Here is a 27,444-nt window from a genome sequence, read left to right on the forward strand (position 1 = left end):
AGGGGTGGGTGGTTGCCCGTGATGTTACAGTCTACCGAGGTACAAGACATTCTCGTCTGTTACCCTGGTCAGCACGTCCTCCAGATGTCTCGTCCAATGAAAACGTCTGTTCATGGGTTGCCGAGAGTGTGGCACGCCACCTCTAGCCAGCCACTACAGGTAAAAAAAAAAATGGTTCTGAGCACTACGGAACTGCTGTGGTCATCAGTCCCCTAGAACATAGAACTACTTAAACCTAACTAACATAAGAACATCACACACATCCACGACCGAGGCAGGATTCGAACCTGCGACCGCAGCGGTCACGCGACTCCAGGCTGTAGTGCCTAGAACCGCACGGCCACTGCGGCCGGCCACTACAGGTAATAAACTCCACCATAGAGCTGAAACGGTATGGAATGAGGTACCCGAAACTATCATCTAGGCATATTAGTGTGTGCTCATTAGACTGTTCAGTTTAACAGGTTATGCAATTCTTCCCCACTTTCAGTGGGCACAACAAGGTCATCACCAAAGCCGGCCGGGGTAGCAGAGCGGTTCTAGGCGCTACAGTCTGGAACCGCGTGACCTCTACGGTCGCAGGTTCGAATCCTGCGTCGGGCATGGTTGTGTGTGATGTCCTTAGTTTAGTTAGGTTTAAGCAGTTCTAAGTCTAGGGGACTGATGACCTCAGATGTTAAGTCCAATAGTGCTCAGAGCCATTTCAACCATTTTTCATTACTGAATCTTATCACTTATATCGGTTCACCCTGAATTTTAACCCCAATCCACAACTTCCCTTTTAATTCCTTCATGTTTACATTGAATAGATAGATTACTTATCTTGACTTATACTATTTTCTAAATCCGAATACTTCGTTCTTGATCTTCAGTTCTGGATACTATACTGTAAACGCATTATAATTTGGTTGTTTTTTATCCCTCTTTGTATTGCACTTCTAATTGCAAGCAGAATATTAGATGTTTCAAATTCTTCTAGTTTGTCAATACATCTATTTTACAGTAATTAAACCGTGCGCTATCGATGCTGACAATATATCGGTGGTAAAATATGAGTATATTCCATATACTGTGTTATGATGTACATAAAAGGATGAGTCTTATCTGAATAAAAGTCGCTAATGTAATCTGGTATGGAGTTGCTCAGCCCGGAAATACCCGTTTGAATCCTGCTGGTGCAAAAAAGTTTCATAGCCAGTATTTGATTTGCAAATGAAGCAAAGGAAGTGACATATATATCGTGATCATTACGCTTTGTTCTAAGGCCCGGAGTGAACTCTGGACCTTGACAAGATTCTAATGTAGAAAAGGTACGTGATACTGGAGACATTGTCCATGTGGCGGATGGGGCGTTAAGCTCGTGGACAGCTTGATAATATAATAATATACAGAACACCATATTGACTCCACACACAAACCCATCTCACGAAATATGCAGACTTAACGCACTAGACTTTGAAGCTGCCAAAGTGACATTCTCTGCAAAAGATTGCACTGCCAGATAGAAATATTAGGTAGCAGTCTTGTGTATAGCCAAGTAAAAATATGGATAATTACGTTTACTGAGTACATAAATTATCCACACACATTAGGAAAAATGTCCTAGACCGACGAAGGCACGTTATCGTTGAACACACAACTGAGGTCAGTACCTGCAGTGGTAAACACAAAAAGCAGCCAGTCTGGCGAACATGGGGCTTTCAACACGGACAGGTATCTGTATTTCATTGTTGTACTAAGTGAGTTATTTCAGTCATATGACTCATATTTCAACATCAAGGCGACAGGAGTAAAGCCCACAGGCCATAGCGGGCAGTCGATGATCACTATCAACCACCGCTTGCTAAAGAAGTGTAGCTACTTATTTTCATTAGTTATCTTTCATAGTGTGATTACTTGGCGTATGTGATGCTTACTTGAAATTCATGAGTGAGTTAAAATACATCGTACATCATACTCATACACGCATTTTCTCTAATGGAGTGTCGAGTGACTCTACATGAGAGTGTAGCGGTAGATAGACATCGCAGAACGAAAATAAGCAGCTTAGTGTGGTGTAGGCATGGAAACGTCAGAGACTGAAGAATACTGGATGAATGGTTCTGCCCCAGTTTGGATATTTAGTTAATTTATTTTCCCCTATCTCCCAGTTTCGTTCGTTCTCGCTTTTCATTCGCTCTGATCTCATATTCCTTCGCAATTAGGCTATTCGTTCCATTAATCAGGCATCTTCATCTTCTTCTTCCCAAAAAGGACTAGAACTTTGTGACCTGTTACAACTTCATAGGATTAATTCCCATTTTTTCTTTGGTCTTCCTTTACTACTTCTTCAGACTGGCGTGTACCTACTTGTTGCTTTTGGTAGTCTTCTTTCACTCATACGTTCTAGGTAGTCTTTCCACTTTTTATGCAGTTGTATTTTATTATTTAAGTTATGCATTTGCAGCTCTTTTTTGATCTGTTCATTTCTAAATCGATCTCGTTTATAACATCCATTTACATGCCTTAGAAATTTCATTTCCGCTGTTTGCACGGGACTTTTATCTCTCTGACTATCCATGACTCATTTGAATTAAGCAGCCTAGGGACGGCCATTACATCATAGAACCTGAGCTGGATGTCCTTCTGACTTTTTAATGTTCTTCTTGCGGTTCTGCATATCATTTGGAAATTATTTAATTTAACATTCATGGTTCTGCTGTTGTCAAAAGATATATTATATCCAAGGTGGCCAAGATAAGGACTTGTTCAATTAGTTATTTGTCATTATTTTTTATCTTAGGGTATTACCTCCTAGGAAAATATTTAAATTATATTGAGTTGAGTACAGGTCCAACATAGATAACGCGCTTTGCAATCCATCTACTATTTTACCTATAAACCGCATGTCGTCAGCAAATAGCTGCGTATAAACAAATAGGCTTTGTGCTAAGTTAATGCCTTACGTTGGTAGGGTACTTTGCCACACAGGAGTGGCGTCGTCTAAATATAAAACAGCGTTGGAGAAAGGCTACTTCTTTGTCTTACTTTCTGATTTATAATTAATAGCTACTGTCTCTTCCCTTTTGCAGAACTGTCCGTGTGTTTAAATACAGGCTCTTTATTGCTGAAATAAGATGTTCTGGGTTTCTACGTCGTTGGAAAATTTCGCATAGGGCCTTCCTATCTGCACTGTCGAACGTCTTTTCCAACACGGTATACCTCGGAATGCTATATTCTCCTCGCTTTTCCAACATCAATTAGATTGGTTAGTATATCCATTGAGATGGACTGTGTCACAAGAAACTCATACTATATTACTCGTTCCCCTTGTACTTTTGATTGAAATATGAAAATGACGTTCGCTACCTGTATTGTTTCTTGCTAAATAGTGACTAAGTTTCAACACCTAGTTACAATCTTCTTAATTTGTCGTTTGCGAATTCTCATTTTTTTTTATCCTTGTTACAATTCGAAGCAGGTAGATGATATATTCACACACTTCACTGTTGCTGTCCTGGAAGAATGATCTGAGGCTTTCACTAAATTGCTTACGTTTCTATTTCCGATGCCAAAAGACAAAGTGAGGCCAGAGGAAACTTCGATCCATCTACCACAATCAGCTGCGTTTCATTTGAGGTAATGGTGATTATCAAACGAACAGGATGAAATCAAGAAGGAAGGAAAAGAACATTTAGGGTTTCATGTTGGCAATGATATTATTGGAAAAGGAGGACAAGCTCAATATGGGAAAGAATGCAAGACAAAAGCGACTGCTTCCTTTTCAGAAGAACCATCCCAACTTTTGTTTTACAGATTTATGTCGATGGAAGGGATTTGAACCCCGCTCCTCTCTGTCAGTCTTTTACGTTTTCGTCTTTCACTTAAGAATCTGTTGTTTTAAAAACTGCGCGCCCTCGTTCGGTGAGAGGCTGGCGCAAATGAAGCCGATTTGCTTCCTCATAATATACAACTTTGCGTTTACAGTGACGTTATAAGGAACACACAAGTAACGTGTCACTTTCAGTCCTTCACTACTGTCTTAGATATGCAGCGAAACCACACGAAACTTAAATTTCGACACACTGACGACATCCTCAGTGTTTTGAGTCCGTTATTAAGTTTGCTGCCAACAGTTAACCACAGTTCAAAATCAAAAAAGTAAAAAAAAATAAAAAAATAGTAACGTTCCAAAACATAATGCTAAGAGGAGAAATGACAAACACTGTCTATCGTCCAACATAGTGAGTCACAGGACGAAGAAAGCTACTTGAGCATAAAAATTCTTGGGCAGCTAGCCAATAGTGTAAAGAATTTATTAGGTACTAAAATTAACATCGAACACCAAAGTGAAATCGTACTGAAATCGTATCTGCTTGAGAACACCTACGCCGCAGAAATTGTGAATGTGTATTAGTAGAGTAATATAGCGTGTGTGTGTGTGTGTGTGTGTGTGTGTGTGTGTGTGTGTGTGTGTGTGTGAGTGCTAGAGAGATAGGGGATGAGAGGGAGATGGAAGTCATCACGGGATATCTCAACATATTGGAACATGGCAAGTGGCTGCCGCCAGTATGAATCTTAGCATGTAATGTCAATGTAATATATTTTTGTTTGGTTTTTTAGTACCTTTGCAGTCTGCATGTTCCGAGAATGTCAAGGTGTGAAAATGGTATGGATAGCCGGAAAGCAATATTTTCAGAATGTTTGTGTTAGTACTGCTGTTAAATATACACTCCTGGAAATGGAAAAAAGAACACATTGACACCGGTGTGTCAGACCCACCATACTTGCTCCGGACACTACGAGAGGGCTGTACAAGCAATGATCACACGCACGGCACAGCGGACACACCAGGAACCGCGGTGTTGGCCGTCGAATGGCGCTAGCTGCGCAGCATTTGTGCACCGCCGCCGTCAGTGTCAGCCAGTTTGCCGTGGCATACGGAGCTCCATCGCAGTCTTTAACACTGGTAGCATGCCGTGACACCGTGGACGTGAACCGTATGTGCAGTTGACGGACTTTGAGCGAGGGCGTATAGTGGGCATGCGGGAGGCCGGGTGGACGTACCGCCGAATTGCTCAACACGTGGGGCGTGAGGTCTCCACAGTACATCGATGTTGTCGCCAGTGGTCGGCGGAAGGTGCACGTGCCCGTCGACCTGGGACCGGACCGCAGCGACGCACGGATGCACGCCAAGACCGTAGGATCCTACGCAGTGCCGTAGGGGACCGCACCGCCACTTCCCAGCAAATTAGGGACACTGTTGCTCCTGGGGTATCGGCGAGGACCATTCGCAACCATCTCCATGAAGCTGGGCTACGGTCCCGCACACCGTTAGGCCGTCTTCCGCTCACGCCCCAACATCGTGCAGCCCGCCTCCAGTGGTGTCGCAACAGGCGTGAATGGAGGGACGAATGGAGACGTGTCGTCTTCAGCGATGAGAGTCGCTTCTGTCTTGGTGCCAATGATGGTCGTATGCGTGTTTGGCGCCGTGCAGGTGAGCGCCACAATCAGGACTGCATACGACCGAGGCACACAGGGCCAACACCCGGCATCATGGTGTGGGGAGCGTTCTCCTACACTGGCCGTACACCACTGGTGATCGTCGAGAGGACACTGAATAGTGCACGGTGCATCCAAACCGTCATCGAACCCATCGTTCTACCATTCCTAGACCGGCAAGGGAACTTGCTGTTCCAACAGGACAATGCACGTCCGCATGTATCTCGTGCCACCCAACGTGCTCTAGAAGGCGTAAGTCAACTACCCTGGCCAGCAAGATCTCCGGATCTGTCCCCCATTGAGCATGTTTGGGACTGGATGAAGCGTCGTCTCACGCGGTCTGCACGTCCAGCACGAACGCTGGTCCAACTGAGGCGCCAGGTGGAAATGGCATGGCAAGCCGTTCCACAGGACTACATCCAGCATCTCTACGATCGTCTCCATGGGAGAATAGCAGCCTGCATTGCTGCGAAAGGTGGATATACACTGAACTAGTGCCGACATTGTGCATGCTCTGTTGCCTGTGTCTATGTGCCTGTGGTTCTGTCAGTGTGATCATGTGATGTATCTGACCCCAGGAATGTGTCAATAAAGTTTCCCCTTCCTGGGACAATGAATTCACGGTGTTCTTATTTCAATTTCCAGGAGTGTATATATACAGAATGAACATTAATAAAAACGACGAACTGTAGGGACGGATTCCTGACTGGAAATGAAGGAAGAAAAGGTCCTTTGGATATGTGTCCGTAAATGAATGGGGTGCCTGCAACGGCAACAAGTAGTCCCGGAAGACAATGCAGAGCTGCATTGAATCCAGGAATTGTAGCTGTTGTCATGCAGGAGACACATAATTGTACTTTGGCTTACACAATGTTGGTAGGCCACTTGCCTGAACTTTCTACCAAAGTTCGTCCCAATGTCCTGTAGAACCTGACCATCCAAATCCCGTGTACGCACAATCCACCTCCTCCCTGCACGTTTGTCTGGCTGGAACGGCCATTATCACACAAATGCTCGAAAAGGGGTTGAAATGTTGTGTGGTGTGGTTGGTGTCTGTGAGGATACTTATTTTGGCATTGCCTTGCTGCCACTCGACCGATTCGATCTGATTAACCCTATACAAACACCATTTCGGGTTGTTCTCAATATGAATACCGGACCATTCTGCTGTTTACAGTAAGCTGCGTCAGTGACACAACATGCAACACACAAGCAACGCGTGGCATATGGGCAGAGGAACTGTCATTCGTCAGTGCTATCTACCGTAGTATCCTTTTTTCCTCATTTCCAGCGGAATCCGTCCCTGCAGTTTGTCGGTTTTATTTCTGTTCATCCTGTAGGTCCAAAAATTTTGTGGTGTGAGTTGGTGTTGACGAAAGGTGAACAATCGAGAACTCGCGCTGGGTTACTGAATTTCATGCCACGTGCAGTTTAACTGATGTACCGCCATAATTTTAGAAGGGGAATAAGTTAGCTTTAATAGTAACCAGCTCGCTTACATTTGGTGCCGCGACCGGGATGAAATTTCTTGGTTTAATAAACTATTTCAGTATGGTAAATGCAGCCTATATACGTGACCGGTGACATATGAAAGGTGCTGCAATAGAGTGACATCAAGGGTTTGGCCAGACACGCCAGCAGCTAACAGTCCATGAGCCCCAAGTACGAATGCACATGAAGGAGCAAAGTACCTGCTTCAGGGCAGTTCCACCATTCTCGAATTTTTCCCAGGAGGCGGAGTGTCCCTTCACTGCTCGTACGGGACTGGAGAGTTCTGACTGCGGTAACAGCGCTTAAGTACTATTGGGACTCTATGGACCACCCATTACGGACAATTCGCGTTTGCGCAGAGAGAGTATTTGCGTTTATTGCTAACTTCCAGACCAGAACTGCTACGACCTGCTGTCCGGCTTATCGGCAATAAATAATAAGTGTAACGGGGTGTTGGGTAGCGAAATTAACCAACGTAGATGTGAAAGGCGGGAATGTTTGGACGAGTAGAACGCACCAAGGGTAGGAGATCATTGAACAAAAATGAGTAGTGGAAGGCAATCGTAATGATGACAGTTTTTGTGTCATGGAAATAGTAATGTTGAAAGGAGTGTGATGGTATCTAATGCAAAACAACAGGATGTAATGCAGAAAGATAACGATTATACAAGGATTCTCAGCTGGGTCATACTGGTATAGATGCTTGATACTGTTGTGAAACACATAGGCTTAGTTAAATGTAATGCCAGTGCGGTTAAATATGAAGTTGGCTCAAGTACATCTGATATGAAAACCGGTGTTGATTCATATAAATCCGATGTAAAATTTAATTTGGACACCGACAGTTCAGGTACACACACCGACGTCGCAAGCTGAAGATGAAGACAGAGAGAGAGAGAGAGAGAGAGAGAGAGAGAGAGAGAGAGAGAGAGAGAGAGAGAGAGAGAGAGACTATATGAGGATACTGAAAAGGTAATACAGCAAATAAAGTGAGATGAAAGTCTAATAGTCATGGGGGACTGAAATTCAGTTGTAGGGGAAGGAGTAGAATAGGTTACGGGAGAAAATGGGCTTGAGACAAGGAATGAGAAATACTATACTATACTAATTGAATTCCGTAATAAATTACAGCTAGAGACAGCAAATACTCTGTTCAAGAATCACAGGAGGAGGAGGTATACTTGGAAAAGGTTGTGTGATATGGGAAGATTTCAGTTAGATTACATCATTATCAGATAGAGATTCCGAAATCAGATACTGGATTGTAAGGCGTACCCAGGAGCAGACACAGATCACAATATAGTAGTGATGAAGTCTAGCCTTAACTTTAAGACATAAGTCAGGAAGAATCCATACGCAAAGAGGTGGGATGCGGAAGAACTAAGGAATGACGAGGTATGCTGGGAGTTCTCTAAAGCTGTAGATACAGCAACAAAGAATAGTCCAGTAAGCAGTACAGTTGAAGGGGAATGTACATCACTAAGAAGGGGAATCGCAGTAGCTGGAAAGAAACATATATACAAAGAAGGTAACTATAAAGAAACCATGGGTAACAGAAGAAATACTTAAGCTGGTCGATGAAAGAAGGAAGTAAAAATGTTCATGGAAATTCAGAAACACAGAAATACAAGTCGCTGAGGAATGAAATAAACAGGAGGGAATGAAATAAATAGGAGGAAAGCTAAGACAAAACGGCTTCGTGCAAATATGAAGAAATCGAAAAACAAATGACTGTCGGAAGGACTGACTGAGTATATGGGAAGGACAAAACAACCTTCGGTGAAATTAAAAGTAAATGTGGTGACATTAAGAGTGCATTCGCAATTCCATTGTTTAGTACAGATGAGAGAGCGAATAGGTGAAAAGAGTACATTGAAGACCTCTGTGAGGGGAATATTTGTCTGATGTGATAGAAGAAGAAACAAGAGTCTATTTAAAAGAGGTAGGGGATCCAGTATTACAATCAGATTTTAAAACAGTTTTGGATGACTTAAGACCAAATAAGGCAGAAGGGACAGATTTTCTAAAATCACTGGGGGAAGTGGCAACAAAATGACTATTCACGTTGGTGTGTAGAATGTATGAGTCTGGTAAATTACCGTCTGACTTTCGGAAAAATACTATCCACACACTTTCGAAGATTGCAAGAGCTTGCAAGTGTGAGAATTGTGGCACAATCAGCATAACAGCTCATGCATCCAAGTTTCTGACAAGAATAATATACAGAAGAATGGAAAAGAAAATTGATCTTATGTTGGATGACGATCAGTTTCGCTTTAGGAAAAGTGAAGGCACGGGTCAGGAAATTTTGACGTTGCGGTTGGTAGTGGAAGCCAGACTAAACAAAAATCAAGACATTTTCATAGGATTTGTTGACCTGAGAAAAAAATTCGACAATATACAATAGAGCCAGATGTTCAAAATTATTAGAAAAATAGGGGTAGGCTATAGGGAGAGACGGGTCGTATACAATATGTACAACAGCCAAGAGGGAATAAGTAGAGTGGACGACCAAGAACGAAGTGCTCGGATTAAAAAGGATGTAAGACAGGGATGTAATCTTCTCCCCTTCTGTTCAATCCGTACATCGAAGAAGCAATGACGGAAATAAAATAAAGGTTCATGAGTGGAATTAAAATTCAGGGTGAAAGGGTATCACTGGTACGATTCGCTGATGACATTGCTATCCTGGGTGAAAGTGAAAAAGAATTACACGCTGCTGAATGGAATGAACAACGTAATCAGTACAGAATATGGACTGAGAGTAAGTGGAAGAAAGCTGATGGTAATGAGAAGTAGCAGAAATGACAATAGCGAAAAACTTAACATCAGAATAGATGGCCACGAAGTAGACGAAGTTAAGGAATTCTGCTACTAAGCAGCAAAATAACCAATGACGGACTGGGCAAGGACATCAAAAGCAGACTATCAATGGAAAAAGGGTATTCCTGGCCAAGACAAGTCGACTAGTATCAAACATAGGTCTTAATTTGAGGAAGAAGTTTCTGAGAATTTACGTTTGGAGCACAGCATTGTATGGTAGTGAAACATGGATTATGGGAAAACCGGAACAGAAGGAATCGAAACATTTGCGATGTGATGCTACAGATGAATGTTGAAAATCAGGTGGACTGATAAGGTAAGAAATGAGGAGGTTCTGCGCAGAATCGGAGAGGGAAGGAATATGTGGGAATCACTGATAAGGAGAAGGGAAATGACCTTCATCGTACTAGAGGGACCTGTAGAGAGCAAAAACTGTAGAGTAAGACAGAGATTGAAATACACCCAGCAGATAATTGAGGATGTAGATTGCAACAAGTGCTACTCTGAGATGAAGAGGTTGGCACAGGAGAGGTGACGGGTCGCATCACACCAGTAAAAAGACTGATGATTAAAAAAAAATTGATTCCAAGTTCGTGACTGAACTACGGATTAAGGACAAGTATCAATCCACTTTGGCGAATTTGGCGAATTCGTTCGAAGGGGAGAGATACAACCCTCAGAGTGGTAGCTTGAGGGCCTGTTTCCAACAACGAGTTAATAAAATTAAGTATCTTGACAACAGCTTGGTTACTGGAACATTTATACTGCCTGGAGAATAAACTGCCTACTCAGGCAAGGCAAATTGTGGTTGTAACAACCAGAGACAATGTCGAGGGATTTACTAATTTCCTGAAAAGAATTCAAGACAGTCTTCCTAGCGAAGAGCCAAGGAACTATGGGAGATTTAAGAGATCAGATGATGGGAAGCAATAGAGAGTAAACCGAGAGTAGTGAATAATAGAAATGATTGATAGGGGATGCCAAACTGGTGGATAACGATCTCGGCAAGAAGTGGTCACAAAATATGGATATGAATGTTCGACTCGCATATAGAAATGAGGGCAGGCTTGGGAAAGAGGAATCAACTCCTGCTACGGCTGGGGCAGAAGCAACAGTATAGAAAAGAGAAAATAATGGAAATTCTGAGGGCCATTTGCGAAGTAGGATATTGATTAAAAAGGGAGTAGAGACGGAGTGGAGAGATCTTTTAGGGTTACAAAGAATGTGGTGGAGTCACTGTCATTAGAAGATAAAAGTAACCAGGCAGCTGAAGACATTATTTCATGTATACAACTATGGATCTACATTTAAGGTGTATCCATACGGAAATGAGGTATACTGAAGACTTTCCTCTCGGGAAGAAGGGTTGGAATTAGGGTTTTGAATAAACAAGTGGAGAAATAGAACGGATTCCTGGAAGCAGCATGGAGAAGGTGTACCAGCAGGGGTTTAGTGATAGCGTTGGTCATTTAAAGTAAAACCACAACTGATAGAGCATTAGTTGGCTTAATTGTGGCGCAATGAGAATGGAGCGGAAGATTATTTGAACAAGAGTATGAGACGGTACAGGAGGGAATGTCACTAGGGGTAGAGGGAATGGGAAGTGATGGTGAAATGAAAGTGTAAGATATTATGCAGACTTGTTTTTGACGAGGATGACGTGTTAATAAATCTGAATATTCTGGTTATGAATCAATCATGGACAAAGAAATAATAGCTAAAAAGCTAAAATAGAATTGCAATCTGATTATTTTGGATAGGGGGGAGGGGAGGGGGAAATCTCTTGATGATACAAGACAGTTGAGGAGAAGACAAGCTAGAGGTACTTCACTACAGTAAGAGACTGCAGATTAGTGCCAAGTTATTAAATGAAGACCAATCCTTCGTGGATGAAGTAAAAAAGAATCACCTAGTCATTGAAGTTAAAAGAGGAGTTGTTCCCACGAAAGCTGTGCTAGGCAATGGATATAAGGATATCACAGGCATAGTATGTGTATGGGGCTAAGCAGTTGGAGTTTGTAACCATGCCAGTAGCGCAAGTAAAGGTCGTTCAGTGACAGGCAAATTCATGAAATAAACTAAGTAAGACATTGTATTTCCAGTAATTCCTGAGCTAATGGCAAAATTCCTTCTTAAGGCAGACTTGTTCAACATATTAGAGGAAACTGAGTTTGCAAAAGGGTTGTTTTTCTGTGATTTAGGCAGAAGCATTCAGGAAGTTCTACTTGTTTACCAAGTAGAAGAAATATCTGGTGAACTGACCTTTAAGGTGTACGTATGGAAACGGGGTATAATGAAGAAATAACGCGACCGAGAACAACAGCGGTATTGAACGACCAGAAGGAAATGATCAAAGAGCAAGTGATGAGTATACAAGAGACAACAGAGTAATAGCGAGAATATTTTCTGTTAGAAAAAAATAGCATTTTCTGATATTCGAATACTGTTGAATATGTCTGTATGTAAATTGGGGCTGTCAGAGCATATTCCATTTCTTGTAAAGCCTTATAACATGTTGCATGATAAGTGGTGGTACGTAAAGTAACCAAATATTGGTAGACTGGGAGTGAATTTTTATTTCGAACCCAATTTAGGAAAAGCACTGTAATATGTGATGTAATATCTGCTTTGGAAATGGTGTGGAGTGGGGGGGCGGGGGAGAAAGTAGGGTTAGCAAAGTCAGAATTTTTCAAGAAGGAAGTAAAGTTTTTGGGACATATTTTAGTGAACTAGGGATAGCATCAGATCCGAACAAACTGAAGGCTAGATAAAAAATTGCAGCATGGTCAAATAGGAAGCAATTGAACTGTTGTATTCACTGATCACACGACAGTAAGATTTCTTAAAACTTGTATGTTGCGTCATAGTAGGCTAACTAGATGAGCGCTGTATTTGCAGAGATTTCAAATGGAAATACATTATACAAGAGGTGATGATAACCTTAGAGAGATGCTTTGTCTCATATGCCTAAAGTGAACGGGGAGTGACCAAGAGGGAGTAGAGCAGAAGGTTGAGATAAAAGTACTATATTTTGAAAAAGTAAAAAATGATAGCGTTATTAGGAGTTTGTGCCATAGAATTAGGAGTGTGCAAAATGCAGATGAAAATTTGAAGCTGCTTAAGCATTATTTGAACTTATATGATTACCTAAGGGCAAAAGTATGTTATAAACTACATAGGAATGTTCCTTTAGGAGGAAGAACAATAAAGTGGAAGACTGGACACTGTACTTCCTAGATCAGTACGTAGAGAAATTGATTTGAATGTTACCGATTTCTGAGCCACGCAGGTATATTGCCAATCTTCAAGTAAGTGTTATATTTGACAACTTTGGAAAGGCAGGGAGACGTTAGCCACGTGCAGTAAGTGTCAGAAAGTGAGCGAAACTACCAAAGTTTCAAAGAAAGACCTAAAAGACAATATTTGTTTGTTCCTTTTTCGATGTCAAGAGGAGGGTGCAGTTATACTTTTGTGGTTATACGCATATTTTCAAAATTTGTCAGACCGTATCCAATCATAAAAACGCAAGAACACTTTTTCATGAATTGTGAAAGGATTATATACTCCAACAGGGTAAACCAGAGGCCTTGCTATAGAACAATGGACGCCAGTTTGTGTCTAAAAGATTCAGAAAATGTAACGAGACGAATGATATAAAGCATATTAAAATTTCGGCTTATTTCTCTCAAGGGAAGGTGAGTGAGAGAGGATAGGTTGTGCAGGATCTACTATCATAATAAACATACTTCGTTGGCCATCTACATACCTACATTTGAGACAGCTATAAGTAATGTATGGTATGAGGCCACAGGGTTTCTTCAGATGAGCCCTTGCAGGAGGTGAAATCTGATAAAGAAAGAGAATGAGTTTTCAATTATTCAAGAGCTAAGTGCTCAAGAGAATGAGACAAGTGCATATGGTCCAATGAGGAAAAAGGCAGGACAAAGCAATAGATAGCATGACAGTTGGCCGAAACGAATTGTATTTGAAAATGGGAATCTAGTTTTGATTAAGACCAAGGAATGGTCAAAGAGGTTAAACTCTGGGATAAAGAAATTGTGACGCATGTACCACGAGAAATATCAGTTAGTGCAGAAACTCAAATAAAATTCACATTTGCTGGCGTACACGAAATCCATAGGTTTCAGAAACATCATAGACCTGAGACAATACATCCACGTAGCACGTATGTGATCCACGCTCCTGAAAGTAATATTTCTGCATGGCCACTTTATGAGAATATAAATGTACTAATAATATGTAAACATATTAGGTTAGACAGATGTTCTGGGGCAGCATAATATTTCTTAATACGTTTGTTTGCATAGCCATCTTCCGCAACAGCTGTTAAATCAATTATCATTGGATTTCCGTTTTGGGCTTAATGCAAATCAATTAAATAGAACTACAACAGACGCGTTTCGCTGTTATTTATAAAGAATCTTCCGTGGTTATTGATGTTTCTTCACACATTCTGCAAACCACTGCTTCTTCCCTCCTTGTTAGCAGCGGGTGACGTCGAAAGACTTCGTTTCACACATGCACTTGGCACTTTTTGTCATTCTGCAGTATTGCTTGCGCTGCGTTGAACTTCAGTTCGATTTACGAAGTGAAGTGTAAATAACTCAAAAGCAGCGCAAGAAATACTGCAGAGTGGCAAGAAATGCCAAGTGAATACGTGAAATGAAGTCTTTCGACGTCACCCACTGCTAACAATGAGGTAAGAAGCAGTGGTTTCGATAATATGTAAAGAAAGACTAATAACCATGGAAGATACTTAATAAGAACGAAACGCTTCTGGAGTAATTCTCTGTAATTAAATTACAGTGGTTTGGAGAATACGTAAAGAAACACGAATAATCATGGACTATGGTGTGCAAATAAAAGGGAAACGCGTCTGGTGTCATTCTCTGTAATTAAACTGCAGTAATCTCAAGATGGAAATCCAATAATAACTGACATTTCTTAGAATATTTTAGTTCATTCATTTAGTGTTTATTGGAACAACATCTTTAAGAAAAATGTGGGATACTTTTAGCAGCTGAAGCTGAATAAACTTCTAAGTTATGACGTTAGGTCAGTCGACAAGTTCATGATGAACTGAATTATGATCAGAATTTCAGTGTCAGTAGGTTAACCAAACAAGAAAAGACTGACAAATTAAGTGGTGAAGTGTACATTTTTAGGTATTTTCATGTTTGATTCATAAAAAACTTTCTAGTTAACGAAGTCTCAGTATATATTTGCCTAACTAACCCAGTGTTTTTGAGTAAATTATAAGATTCTGTTATTAATTGCATTGTGATATTTATTAACAGATACACGTTTTTTTGTTAACTTTTCCAAATTAAGGACGCTTCAGAAAATTGGAGGATGGAATTATCACATGCACGTGGATTTATTCGGTATGACTCACTATTTCCGCCGCTGATTAAATTCTGATTAACAATCGGGATTGGCGACCGATGACGTCGGGCATAAGAAGTCACCCTAATTCTTCCAACGGCCTTGTCAAAGAGGGCGGAGGAGCGGACATGGCTTCAGGGCACTCTTGTCCTCGGAGTGGGCCACTGCCCATAAAAGAGGAAGAATCTGCAATGATCAACGGCATAAGAATACAGAAGGCAATGGAAACCACTGCACTAAATACATGCAACGTGTATCCACAGGACATGTGGCCTGTAACTGAAGAAGTGTCATGATGATCTCTCCATTGGCAAAAGATTCCGGAATAGTCCCTCATTCGGATCTCCGGGAGGGGACTTCCAAGGCGGAGGTCATCATGAGAAAAAGATTGAATAATCAATGGAAGGATAAAGTCTACGAGTCAGGGCGTGAAATGTCAGAAACTTTAACATGGTAGGGAAACTAGAAAAACTGAAAAGGTAAATGGAAAGGCTCACTCTAGATATAGTAGGGGTCAGTGAAAAGAAGTGGAAAGAAGACAAGGACTTCTGGTCGGATGAGTATAGGGTAATATCAACAGCAGGAGAAAATGGTATAACGGGAGTAGGATTCGTTGTGAATAGGAAAGTAGGGCAGAGGGTGTGTTACTGTGAACAGTTCAGTGATCGGGTTGTTCTAATCAGAATCGACAGCAGACCAACACCGACAACGATAGTTCAGGTATACATGACGACGTCGCAAACTAAAGATGAACAGATAGAGAAATTGTGTGAGGATATTGAAAGGGTAATACAGTGCGTAAAGGGAGAGAAAATCTAATAGTTGTGGGAGACTGGAATGCAGTTGTAGGGGAAGGAGTAGAAGTAAATGTTACAGGAGAATATGGGCTTGGACAAGAAATGTGAAAGCAGAAAGACTGAGTTCTGCAATAAGTTTCTGCTAGTAATGGTGAATACTCTGTTCAAGAATCACAGGAGAAGGAGGTACACTTGGAAAAGGCTAGGTGATATGGGAAGATTTCAGATGGATTACATCATTGTCAGACGTAGATACCGAAACCAGATACTGGGTTGTAAGGCATATCCAGGAACATAGATTCACATCACAATATAGTAGGGAGGATGTTTAGGCTTAAGTTTAAGACATTAGTTAGGAAGAATCAATACGAAAAGATGTGGGAGACGGAAGCGCTAAGGAATGTCGAGATACTCTCGAAGTTCTCTAGGGCTATATATACGGCAATAAAGATTAGCTCAGTAGGCAGTACAGTTGAAGAGAAATGGACATCTCTAAAAAGAACAATCACAGAAATTTGGAATTAAAATATAGGTACGAAGGAGATAACTGCAAAGAAACCAAGGGTAACAGAAGAAACACTTCAACTGATCGATGAAAGGAGGAAGTACAAAAATGTTCCAGGAAACTCAAGAATACAGAAATACATGTCGCTGAGAAATGAAATAAATTGGAAGTGCAGGTAAGTTAAGGCGAAATGGGTGCAGGAAAAATGTGAAGACATCGAAAAAGAAACTATTGTCGGGAGGACAGATTCAGCACAAAGGAAGGTCGGTGACACTAAAAGCAAGGGTGGTAACATTGAGAGTGCGACGAAAATTCCACTGTTAAATGCAAAAGAGAGCGGATAGGTGGAAAGGATACATTGAAAGCCCCTATGAGGGGGAAGATTTTTCTGATGTGATAGAAGAAGAAACAGGAGTCAATTTTGAAGAGATAGGGGATCCAGTACTACAATCAGAATTTAAAACAGTATTGGAGGACTTAAAATCAAATAAGGCAGAAGGGATAGATAACATTCCATCAGAATTTCTAAAATCATTGGGGGAAGTGGCAACAAAATGACTGTTCACGTTGGTGTGTAGAATATATGAGTCTGACTATCGGAAAAGCATCATTCACACAATTCCGAAAACTGCAAGAGCTGACGAGTGCGAGAATTACCACACAATCATCTTAACAATTCATGCATCCAAATTTCTTACAATAATAATATAAAGAAGAACGGAAAAGAAAATTGGGGATGTGCTAGATGACGACCAGTTTGGCTTTAGCAAAGGTAAAGGCATGAAAGATGCAATTCTGACGTTGTGGTTAATAAAGCAAGCAAGGTAAATAAAAATCAAGACATGTTGATGGAATCTATCGACCTGGAAAAAGCGTTCCACAACATAAAATGGTGCTAGATGTTCGAAATTCTGAGAACGTAGGGGTAACCTATAGGGAGAGACGGGTCATATACAATGTGTACAACAACCAAGAGGAAATAATGAGAGTGGACGACCAAGAACGAGTGCACGGAATAAAAAGTGTGTAAGACAGGGATGTAATCTTTTGCCACTACTGTTCAGTCTGCACATCGAAGAAGCAATGGTGGAAATACAAGAATGATTCGAGAATGGAATTAAAATTCAAGGTGAAAAGATACCAATAATACGATTCGCTGATGACACAGCTATCCTGAGTGAAAGTGAAGAAGAATTACATGATCTGCTGCACGGTATAAAGTCTAATTTGTACAGAGGATGGAGTAATAGTAAATGGAAGAAAGACGAAGGTAATGAGAAGTAGTAGAAATGAGAACAGTGAGAAACTTAACATCAGTATTGATGGTCACAAAGTATATGAAGTTAAGGAATTCTGCTACCTAGGCAGTAAAACAACCAATGGAGGACGGAGCAAGGAGTACATCAAGAGCAGACTAGAATTGGCAAATAGGACATTCCTGGCCAAAAGAAGTCTACTAGTAACAAATATCGGCCTTAATTTTTCAGAATGTTCCTCTGGAGTAGAGCATTATATGGTAGTGAAACATGGACCGAGGGAAAACAGTAGTAGAAGAGAATCGATGCACTTGAGATGTGGTGTTACAAACGAATGTTGAAAATTAGATGTACTGATGAGGTAAGGAATGAGGAGGTTCTACGCAGAATCGGAGAGAAAGGAATATGTGGGAAACACTGATAAGGAGAAGGGACAGGACGATAGGACATCTGTAAGACATGAAGGAATCACTTCCATGGTACTAGAGGGAGCTGTAGAGAGCAAAAACTGTAGAGGAAGACAGATATTGGAATACACCCAGCACATAATTAAGGACGTAGGTTGCAAATGCTACTCTGAGATGAAGATGATAGCACAGGAGAGGAATTTGTGGCGGGCCGCCTCAAACCACTCAGAAGACTGGTGACCAAAAAAATTGCATTCTGCGTGGAGGATCCAATTCATTAAATGTTTAGTGTGTAATATCGAGTGTATACGTTGTCCTAATAATACTACCTGAAGAAATTTCTGTCTAGGACAAGAGGGGATCGTTATGTCGATTTAATACTAATGCCAGTGTTTGTCGTCGGCGGTTGTATTTCATGTTCTTGTACCTCTTAAGGGGGTACAGGATTAGAATTCTGTGGCAAGTCGCAACCGCCACAGCGTCACTGACATTGCGAAGGCAACCAAGGACTTGTTTGTACTAGGCGAACATTTTAACGTATTGAGAGAGAAGACGGTCAGAACCAACGGATGTGGTGTATCACATTTGTTACGTTGTGATAAAATTGGTGTTGTCACCAAATGGTCGCCTATTGGCTGCATGAATGTATCTATTATTTACTTTTGGTATGTGTGACTCAACTGGGTGGAAGATAAGGAGGGGGCTTGAATATTTAGAAAATTCAAATATTAGTAGGAAATTTTTTTGGTGTTGTTTAAAACTTCCTTGGTATAACGTGCCATGTGGACTCTTTTTTTTTCATTTCAGGTTTATTAGACGGTGATTGTGGAGCACTATTTGCATTACTCATAATGAAAAATAAGTGGGGGTTGGTGAAACATTACATGTGGCTGCCCCCAGTATGAGTCTTAGCTTTTATTGTTACTGTAAGAAGCTTTTTGTGTGTTTTATAATACCATTGCCGTCGATCAGTTTTGAGGATGTCTTTGGCTTTTCACGCCATCTGTGCATAATCATGTGAACATGCCATTGAGAGTAGGAACGAATATTCTGAGAACGTTTGTGTTGCTACTGCTTTTTCTGGTGTGAATTTGTGTTGATGTAAGGTGATCAATAAAGAACTAGCGATGAAATTTAAATTTGTGCTTGTTTACTCATTGTCATACCATGTGAAGAGAGACTAATGCTCTAAGATAACATTAAGAAGGGAAATAAGTTAGCATCAGTATTACTCAGCTGGTTTACAATCTGTGTTTTCATCCTGTCACTGTTTTGTATGTTCAGTCATTCTCTACTTCTGTGGAGAAACTTCTCATTCCTTATCATATCAGTCTACCTAATTTTGAACTTCATTTTGTCTCATAAAATCTCAAAGGCTTCCATGATCTTCTTTACCAGTATCCTCCATAGTCCATGAATACTGTGGTCCAAACACGTGTTCATAGAAATGTATTCCTTTAATTGAGACCTAAGCTAGATACAGGTCTTGTTTTAGCGAAAAATGCTCTCGTTTCATTTACTAGTCTTCTCTTTATGTGCTGTCCGCCTGCTTATCTGGGAGGTAACGTCCTCGTCTCCCATGCAAGCGGGCCCGGTTTCGATTCCCTGCCGGGTTGGAGATTTTCTCCGCTCGGGGACTGGGCCTTGCGTTGTTCTCATCATCATTTCTCCCTCATCGCCGGCGCGCAAGTCGCCCAATGTGGCGCCGACTGATTTGCACTTGGCGGCCGAACTACCCGAACGGGGTTCAAATGGTTCAAATAACTCTGAGCGCTAAGGGACTAAACATCTGACGTCATCAGTCCCCCAGAACTTAGAACTACTTAAACCTAACTAACGTAAGGACATCACACACATGCATGCCCGAGGCAGGATTCGAACCTGCGACCGTAGTGGTCGCGCGGTTCCAGACTGAAGCACCTAGATCCGCTCGGCCACATCGGGTGGCCAGACGGGGCCTCCAGGCCAACGATGCCATACGCTCATTTCCATTTTTCTTTATGTCCTCCCTGCTTCGTCCGTCACGTCTTACTTAGTGGTCACCAGTTTTGATGATAAGTTCATTGCTAATCTGATTTGTGCAATTCGTCTTTACCCTGAGGTGACATAAGTAGCAGGATAGAGATATGCCCATATACAGAGGACGATGGTATTGCAAGTGCAAGCTGTAAGAGAGCAGTGCATTGACGGGGTTGTCATTTATACGCAGTTGATGCATGTGAAAAGGTTTCCCAAGTGATTATGGCCTCAAGACGGGAATTAACTGGTTCTTAACGTAGAATGGTAGTTGCAACTAGAGGCATGGGACATTTCATTACGGAAATCGTTGGAAAATTCAATATTACGAGATCCACAGTGTCAAGAGTGTGCCGACAATACCAAATTTCAGGCATTACCACCCATTACGGGAAACTCAGTGACCGACGCCCTGCGCTTAACGATCGAGAGCATCAGCGTTTGCGTAGATTTGTCAGTGCTTATAGACAAGCAACACTGAGACAGTCACAGAAATCAATGTGGCACATACGATCAACCTTTCCGTTAAGACAATGCGGCGAAATTAAGTGTTAGTGGGGTATGCCAGCAGACGACCGACGCGAATTCCTTTTGCTAACAATACGACATTGCCTGCAGCGCCACTCCTGGGCTCGTGACCATATCGATTGGACTCTAGTCGAGTGGAAAACAGTGGCCGACTGAGACGAGTTAAGATATCAGTTGGCAAGAGCTGGTAGTAGGTTTCGAGTATGGTGCAGACTCCACGAAGCCGTGGACCAAGTTGTCAACATGCACTGTGCAAGCTGGTGATGGCTCCATAATGGTGTAGTGTGTGTTTATATGGGGTGGAATGGATCCTCTGTTCCAACTGAACCGATCATTGACTGCCAATGGGTATGTTAGGCTTCCCGGTAACCATTTTCAGCCATTCATGGACTTCATGTTCCCGGACAACGACAGAATTTTTGTGGATGACAATGCGCCATGTCACCGGTCCGCAGTTGTTCGCAATCGGTTTGAAGAACATTATGGACAATTCGAACAAATGATTTTGCCATCCATCCCCCAACGTGAATCCCATTGACCATTTATGGATATATCGAGATGTTAGATCGGTCACAAAATCCTGCATCGCCAACTGAGCACAGTGTAGAGGTCCGAAGTAGCTGAGGAAAAATCAGAGTGGAACATAAATAGTTTTTACTTGTCAGGACGTGCTCGAGACATTGGGCTTTTTATGGTTCATAGAAGGTTCGGACGACAGGTGTAACGTGTGGAGCAGTTGCAGACAAACCAGCAGTGAATATAAAACAATTCATTATCAAACACATTTAACTCGACTCTACAATGTAACTGGTCAGAAGTTTTTGCGGGCAGGCATGATGGAACACATGAACGAGTCTTTAAATACTCGATCCAACTTGTACGGCCATTCAATTGTGATTCTGTCCTTACGTTCTGGCACTGTAGCACCAGATGCAACCACGCAGGCTGCTTACACAGCGGAACTCCGTCACAGTGCACTGAGTCAACGGTGACGGTCCAGACACTGCACATAGCTTAGCTGTCGCACAGAACGTGCCGAGGTAGCAATATCTTATACCTTGCGGTAGATCACAGGTGGCCAGCGGTATGGTGATGACGTTGCCAGATTCTAAGTCTGGGCAAACAGCTGAGTAGCAAGTGCGGACGCTGTCAGATTGATGGCTGTCATGGCTGGGAAGACAAGGCGCAGGTCCTTTGTTTGTGACCCAGTCTCAGCAGCGGCGCGGCGTGGTGACGGCGAAGACTCTACTTGTCACTGATTGGGTGTCACATGTTGCTCAACTGGCCAGACACTGACGGGCTGATTTGGTCAGGCTTAAAGTCTGCTGCTCTCTCCTGACTCTGAGACAGTCACGGTGCACGTGTATCATGACGACCTTGGAAACAGGCAACGGCCAGCGGTCGTAACAGCTAGCAAGTCGGTCGTAGTTTTTTTTCTGATCGCTGGCCTGCTTTCATCACGTGGAGGGCTATGACATGGGATAGGTGTTAGTCCACTCAACACGAGTGTTGCTGACCGGCACTTGGCTGACTCTAGGGTGACCTCATATGCATCATGGTGCCATCACTGGTTCCTAGTCCACTTATAATTTTTCCCTTCAAAGTCCCCCCATCTACAAACAACTCCAGCCTAGGATTTTGCTGAAGCACATACTGGTTCAAATTAATTACGCTTCATTTTTTCCATCTTCACTCGTCATCCTTGTTCTTATCGTTACTTACACTTTTCTCCTTTTCATCCACGTTGGCACTTGGCTCACTATTGTGTCTGTAGGTTCTCATTTACACATTCTTCGCTTCCATTCACTTTAAGTCGTGCTTGCAGCTTCATAATTTCACATCGTGGGCCAGGAATGGAACCAAAAAAGGCTTTCTAATAGCTAGTCTTGCCACTTAACATTTACACGCTAAAACTCGCTTCCCACGCGTTTTTCTATTACGTACACCACATACGACTAGTAACTAACAAGGGAAACCCCAGAAAAGAGCTCTTGCATTTTTCTTTAAAATACGTCCTGTTTCTACACACACACCATCACGCCTTTTTCGGCACTAACACAGAAAACCCAAATGCTCGCTGACCTGTGTAACTAGTTTCCGGTGACTTACACAAATACTTTCACATTGGCTAATAATTATATTCTAATCACTAGTGAAAACTGAAACTTTCTGGAGGATTAACACTGTGTGCGGAACCGAGAATCGAAATCGGGAACTTTTGTTTTCGCGGGGGAAATGCCCCAGAGTCACCCAAGCGCGACTCATGAGCCATCCTCACATCGTTTCTTTCGCCTGTACCTCATCTTCACCTTCCAAATTTCACAGAAGCTCTCCTGCGATACTTACAGGACTAGCACTCCTGGAAAAATGATACTGCAGAGACACTGCACGTAGTACTTCAGTATCGTATTCCTCAGGTTTCTTCGTAATGAACCTCAATATCTTAACACATAGGTACCTCTCATTCCGAGAGAAAACATGTAGCCACGCTTCATGAGCTCTCCGATACCACGGACCTTCATCGTAGATCGCAGTCGCTTTCCACCTATACTCCTTTGCCCATAACAAATTTTCACCTCTCTACTTCGAATGACTATTTCCTGGATTACCATTGTGCCGTTTATACCTCTGGCGGTATAACTGGTGTCGCGTAACTATCATCGCGCATCCGTATGTTCCTCAGCATATTGTGGCTTCAGATCAGTCAAACACAATGTAAAGACAAAAAACCTGAACCATCCGATTCCCTTGCGACTCTCGGATCATTTTCTTCTTGACCAGTCCTGAACTACCGCTGGTTACATCTGCCTTATTATTCCCATTCCACCTATTCCATGTAAGCTAAGTCTAACCCAAATGGTATTCTAACCTTTTACCTAAACTTTCACTGTCTTAAGTTCTCATTCTCCTCTACAAAACTGGTATGTACAAGAAAATCTTAAGATTGTTTTGGCACCCATCGTTTTCCATGTATAAGCCTGGTACACTACCACCACTGCATTGCGCAGCGACCTTCTCGATGACAAACTCAACGTATCACATCATGTGACTTGTGGACGGGGCTGGATGCCCTGGCAAATTACACTGCGTGCCAACTCCCAGCGCTTGGGCCTTCGCCAAATACACAACCAAGTGTGCACCCAAAATAGTGAACAATGAGGATACAAGGTTTCAAGGTTAGAAATGTAACAGTCCAATATAGCTGCCGAAATCCCAGACTGACATATAAACAATTCTTGCTTGTCAGGCTTTGATCAAGTCTTCCATGGGAGTTGTAGTATTCATAGAAGATTTGGTAGACAGGCATGACGCGTGGGACAGCTGCAGACAGACCAGCGGTGCGTATTAAACAAATCTGTATTAAATTATTAAACTCTACTTCACCAGAAAACTGGTCAGAAGTGGATGCGGGGGGACATGATGCTGAACATCAGTAGGTCCTTAATTACTCTATCCAATTCGTACAGTCACTCAAGTGTGTTTCCATCTTCACGTAATATTGTGGCGTTGTAGCAGCAGGCGTAGCAACGACCTGAGGCGCTGGGATCCAAGATGTTTACTCATTGGACAGCCGACTCGGTGCGCTGATTCTACAGCAGCGGTCCGGACAATTCACGTGGCTTAGCTGTGGCGCGGTACGGGCCAAGGCCTCTTGTACTTTGCGGTAGTTCGCGGTGTCCCAGGGGCACGGCGATGGCATTGTCCAGAATCGAAAATTGGACCGACGGCTGAAGAGAACGGCCGGGTAGCTGATTGAGTGTTGGCTGCCAGGACGGGGCAGAAAGGCAGAAGTCTCTCATTCACGGCCCGGTGTCGGCAGCGGCACTAGTGGCATAGTGACGGCGAAGACACCTGTTGACGCATACTGGCCGTCACGTACTGCTCAACTGGCAGAAAGCTGATGGGTTTGTTTGCGCACGATTAAATTATGCTGCTCTCTCCTGACTACGATAGTCACGACATTTGTGTGTCACGCCGAATTAACGTGAAAAGAGGAAATGGCCATCCGTACAAAACCGGGAGCGGATTGGCTGTAGTTCTTCCTGGTGACTGCCCTGGGTTTGTCACCCAGAAGGCTGTGACGCGAAAGAGGCTCTGTTCCATTCAGCATGAGGGTTACTGACCAGCACTTGTGTGACTATGGTGTGACCTTATCACAGTCTTGGCGCGTCATTGTTGGCTCCAAGTCCTCTTATAGCTTTTTCACTGAATAGTAGCAATGTGTTAGTGAATCTTACACCCAGAATTTTAATCCCACTCTTGCGAGTTTACTTCCGTCATCGCTTCTTCTCTATACAGGATCCATAGTAGGGTCGAAAGACTGCATCGCAGTCTCACACCCTTTTTAATCCGAACTTATCACGGTAACTGAATCTCGGCTCCATCTTCCTTCTTGTAACGAGTCCTATTCCCTTTATATCAGTTTCCGATGTTTTTGACATTACGTTTTATTCATCTGACAAGAAATCCTTAATTTCTTTCCATTTCACTTCACTGACCGCCACTATACCTAAATCGAGCATCTCCTTTCAGACTTTCCTTTCAGAATTTCTAGCTTCCTTATCACATCCAAACTTCTCACATATCATGCTCCGAGCCGTACAATGTAATTTACTCATTCGTTATTCACTCTTTTTCTCATGGTTACCACTCCTTTGGCAGTCCACTACCAGAGATTCAAATGGAGGGCTAATGCTGAATCTTTTTTCCAATGGAGAAATCATGATGACATTTTTCAGTGACAAACCACATGTCCTGTGAGTACACATTATATGTCTTTAATACAGTGGTTTCCATTGCCTTCCCCAGCCTCATGCTGTTGAGGATTGCTGATTATTCCGTCCTTTAGGAGCAGTTCCTCACCCCAATGGAAACAGATTGTTCCTCTGGACAGGTCACAGTTAAGCGTAAATCTTAAGTAAAAGATCAGAAGTGCTCAGTGATTCACATAAATCGTCACTATCTTCGCATATTTTTCATTGAGAAAGTGTACCATAATTTTAAAACTGACTCGCTCCAAATCATAGCAAGAGGTTGCAGTTATATTACAAGGAACGAACGAGCACCCTCTTTACACTATGTTTGGGAATTACTATATGGCTCATTAAATTAGCAATGTGTTAAGTATACTACAGTTCGAAAATCTTTTTCCCCCATGCTATTGAAGTTCGTTCACTCATTCACTGACAGTAGTTTGTCCATTAAATTGTTTGTCTCTGTCGAGTGCATATTCCTATGGTTGGTACGCAAATGTCTGTTAGTGATACGTCCGTATTTCCGTGGGAGATAATTTAGTAAACTTGTGGCTAATAGGTTCGCCGATTTCTATTAGAATGCAGTCACAAAGGGAATGCAGTTTCTAGACGCATACCTGAATTGGCTCCAGTTCACCCTGCATTAACTGGGAGCTAATGTACGTCGGGCGAATTATCCCGAGAAATCACTGTAGGTGAAAACCAAAATTACCTCAGGTAATTTCCCCTTGCACAGACGCCGCTCCTTTTTTTGGATAATATTGCCGTTAAAACTACTCGCCCACTCGAAATGTTTATTTGTTGACAATGGCATCCAAATTCATTATTCCTTTCTTGTGACTCTGGGTCACATAATAACTAAAACTCTAGCCTTTCTCACTATTAACAGTTCTATAATGTTGGTTTAAAATCGTTAAAAACATTGACGTAAAATGTTGACCGAGGGAGAAAGGAATGGAATAACCAGGAGAATGCTTTTCACAGTGGACGACAACTCAAATGTTCGTGAGGGTGACTACCTATAGTTTTTCCATGGTTCCTGTAAGTGGCTAAAGGTAAATGCCAAGGTGTTTGAAAAAACGCGACCATTCTCCTTTTGCATCTTTCACCTGCTCCAAGCTTGTGAAAAGTATTGTTCTTTTACCTTCTTTTAGATGGATACTAAGGGCTTTTAAACATTTTGGTTATAATTCTTGGGTTCACTGAAATTCTATCCACATGAACATATCTCAGCAAGACAATTTCACGTAGTATACGAGCGCTTGTGTGAGGAAGTCTGTCGATGAACAAAACCGGCACGGTATTGACTGCAGGGAGTCTTTACATATAAAAGAAGACTGGATGGCTGATAGTTAGTTGACACAAGAACAATTGTTTCTTTCGTAAAAGACATGAGAGTCGCCTCTGAGTGCAAATTTATTTATTTACACTAGTACAATTGCACCCATATGGGTATTACCTAGTGGTGTAGCACAAATGTACTAACCGTCAGGTGGTATAACTGTACCATATGCTCCATAATGGCCACACGGATGTAATTCCAACAGTGTAACTTTTGCAGTCAAATTCTTCTATTACATCGTCTACAGAACTTTACGTAACTGTGAACCAAATAACCGAGTGGTATGCCAAGTGGTATTTTCGTCATCAGAATTTTCATGATTACAATGATACGTTGTTTAACTTGCAGCAAAACCTGTCTTAGTAAGTGCAAAACTACAATGAAATTCCCCTTGAGGATCACCAAAGCACAATATCTCAAATTCCTTACAAGACAACAATATTATTCAGAAGAAATTCATTGTGGAATTTCAGGACTAATATTAATTAGTTACGTAGTTTGATCCCATTGAGGACTGGTAAGGTGCCTACCTATTTATTCCGTCGAAGTCTCCTCCAATTCCGATGTGGTCAACACCGATCAGCGACCGTATGTAATGAATGTGGTCTGAAAAAAAGACAAACGCAGAATGTGATAAT

At 42.1% G+C, this 27,444-nt stretch overlaps 1 protein-coding gene across 1 annotated transcript in view; it reads right to left on the reverse strand.

Annotated features, from left to right (window-relative positions):
- Nucleotides 1–27,444, reverse strand: part of LOC124606161 (dipeptidase 1-like) — a 297,352-nt gene that overhangs the window by 21,580 nt on the left and 248,328 nt on the right. The window contains exon 9 of the mRNA XM_047138128.1: nucleotides 27,337–27,412. Coding sequence (XP_046994084.1) covers nucleotides 27,337–27,412 — 76 coding nt within the window. The remainder of the gene's footprint in view (nucleotides 1–27,336; nucleotides 27,413–27,444) is intronic.

The sequence above is a fragment of the Schistocerca americana genome, chromosome 3 (genome assembly GCF_021461395.2).
Source record: "Schistocerca americana isolate TAMUIC-IGC-003095 chromosome 3, iqSchAmer2.1, whole genome shotgun sequence".
NCBI lineage: Eukaryota > Metazoa > Arthropoda > Insecta > Orthoptera > Acrididae > Schistocerca > Schistocerca americana.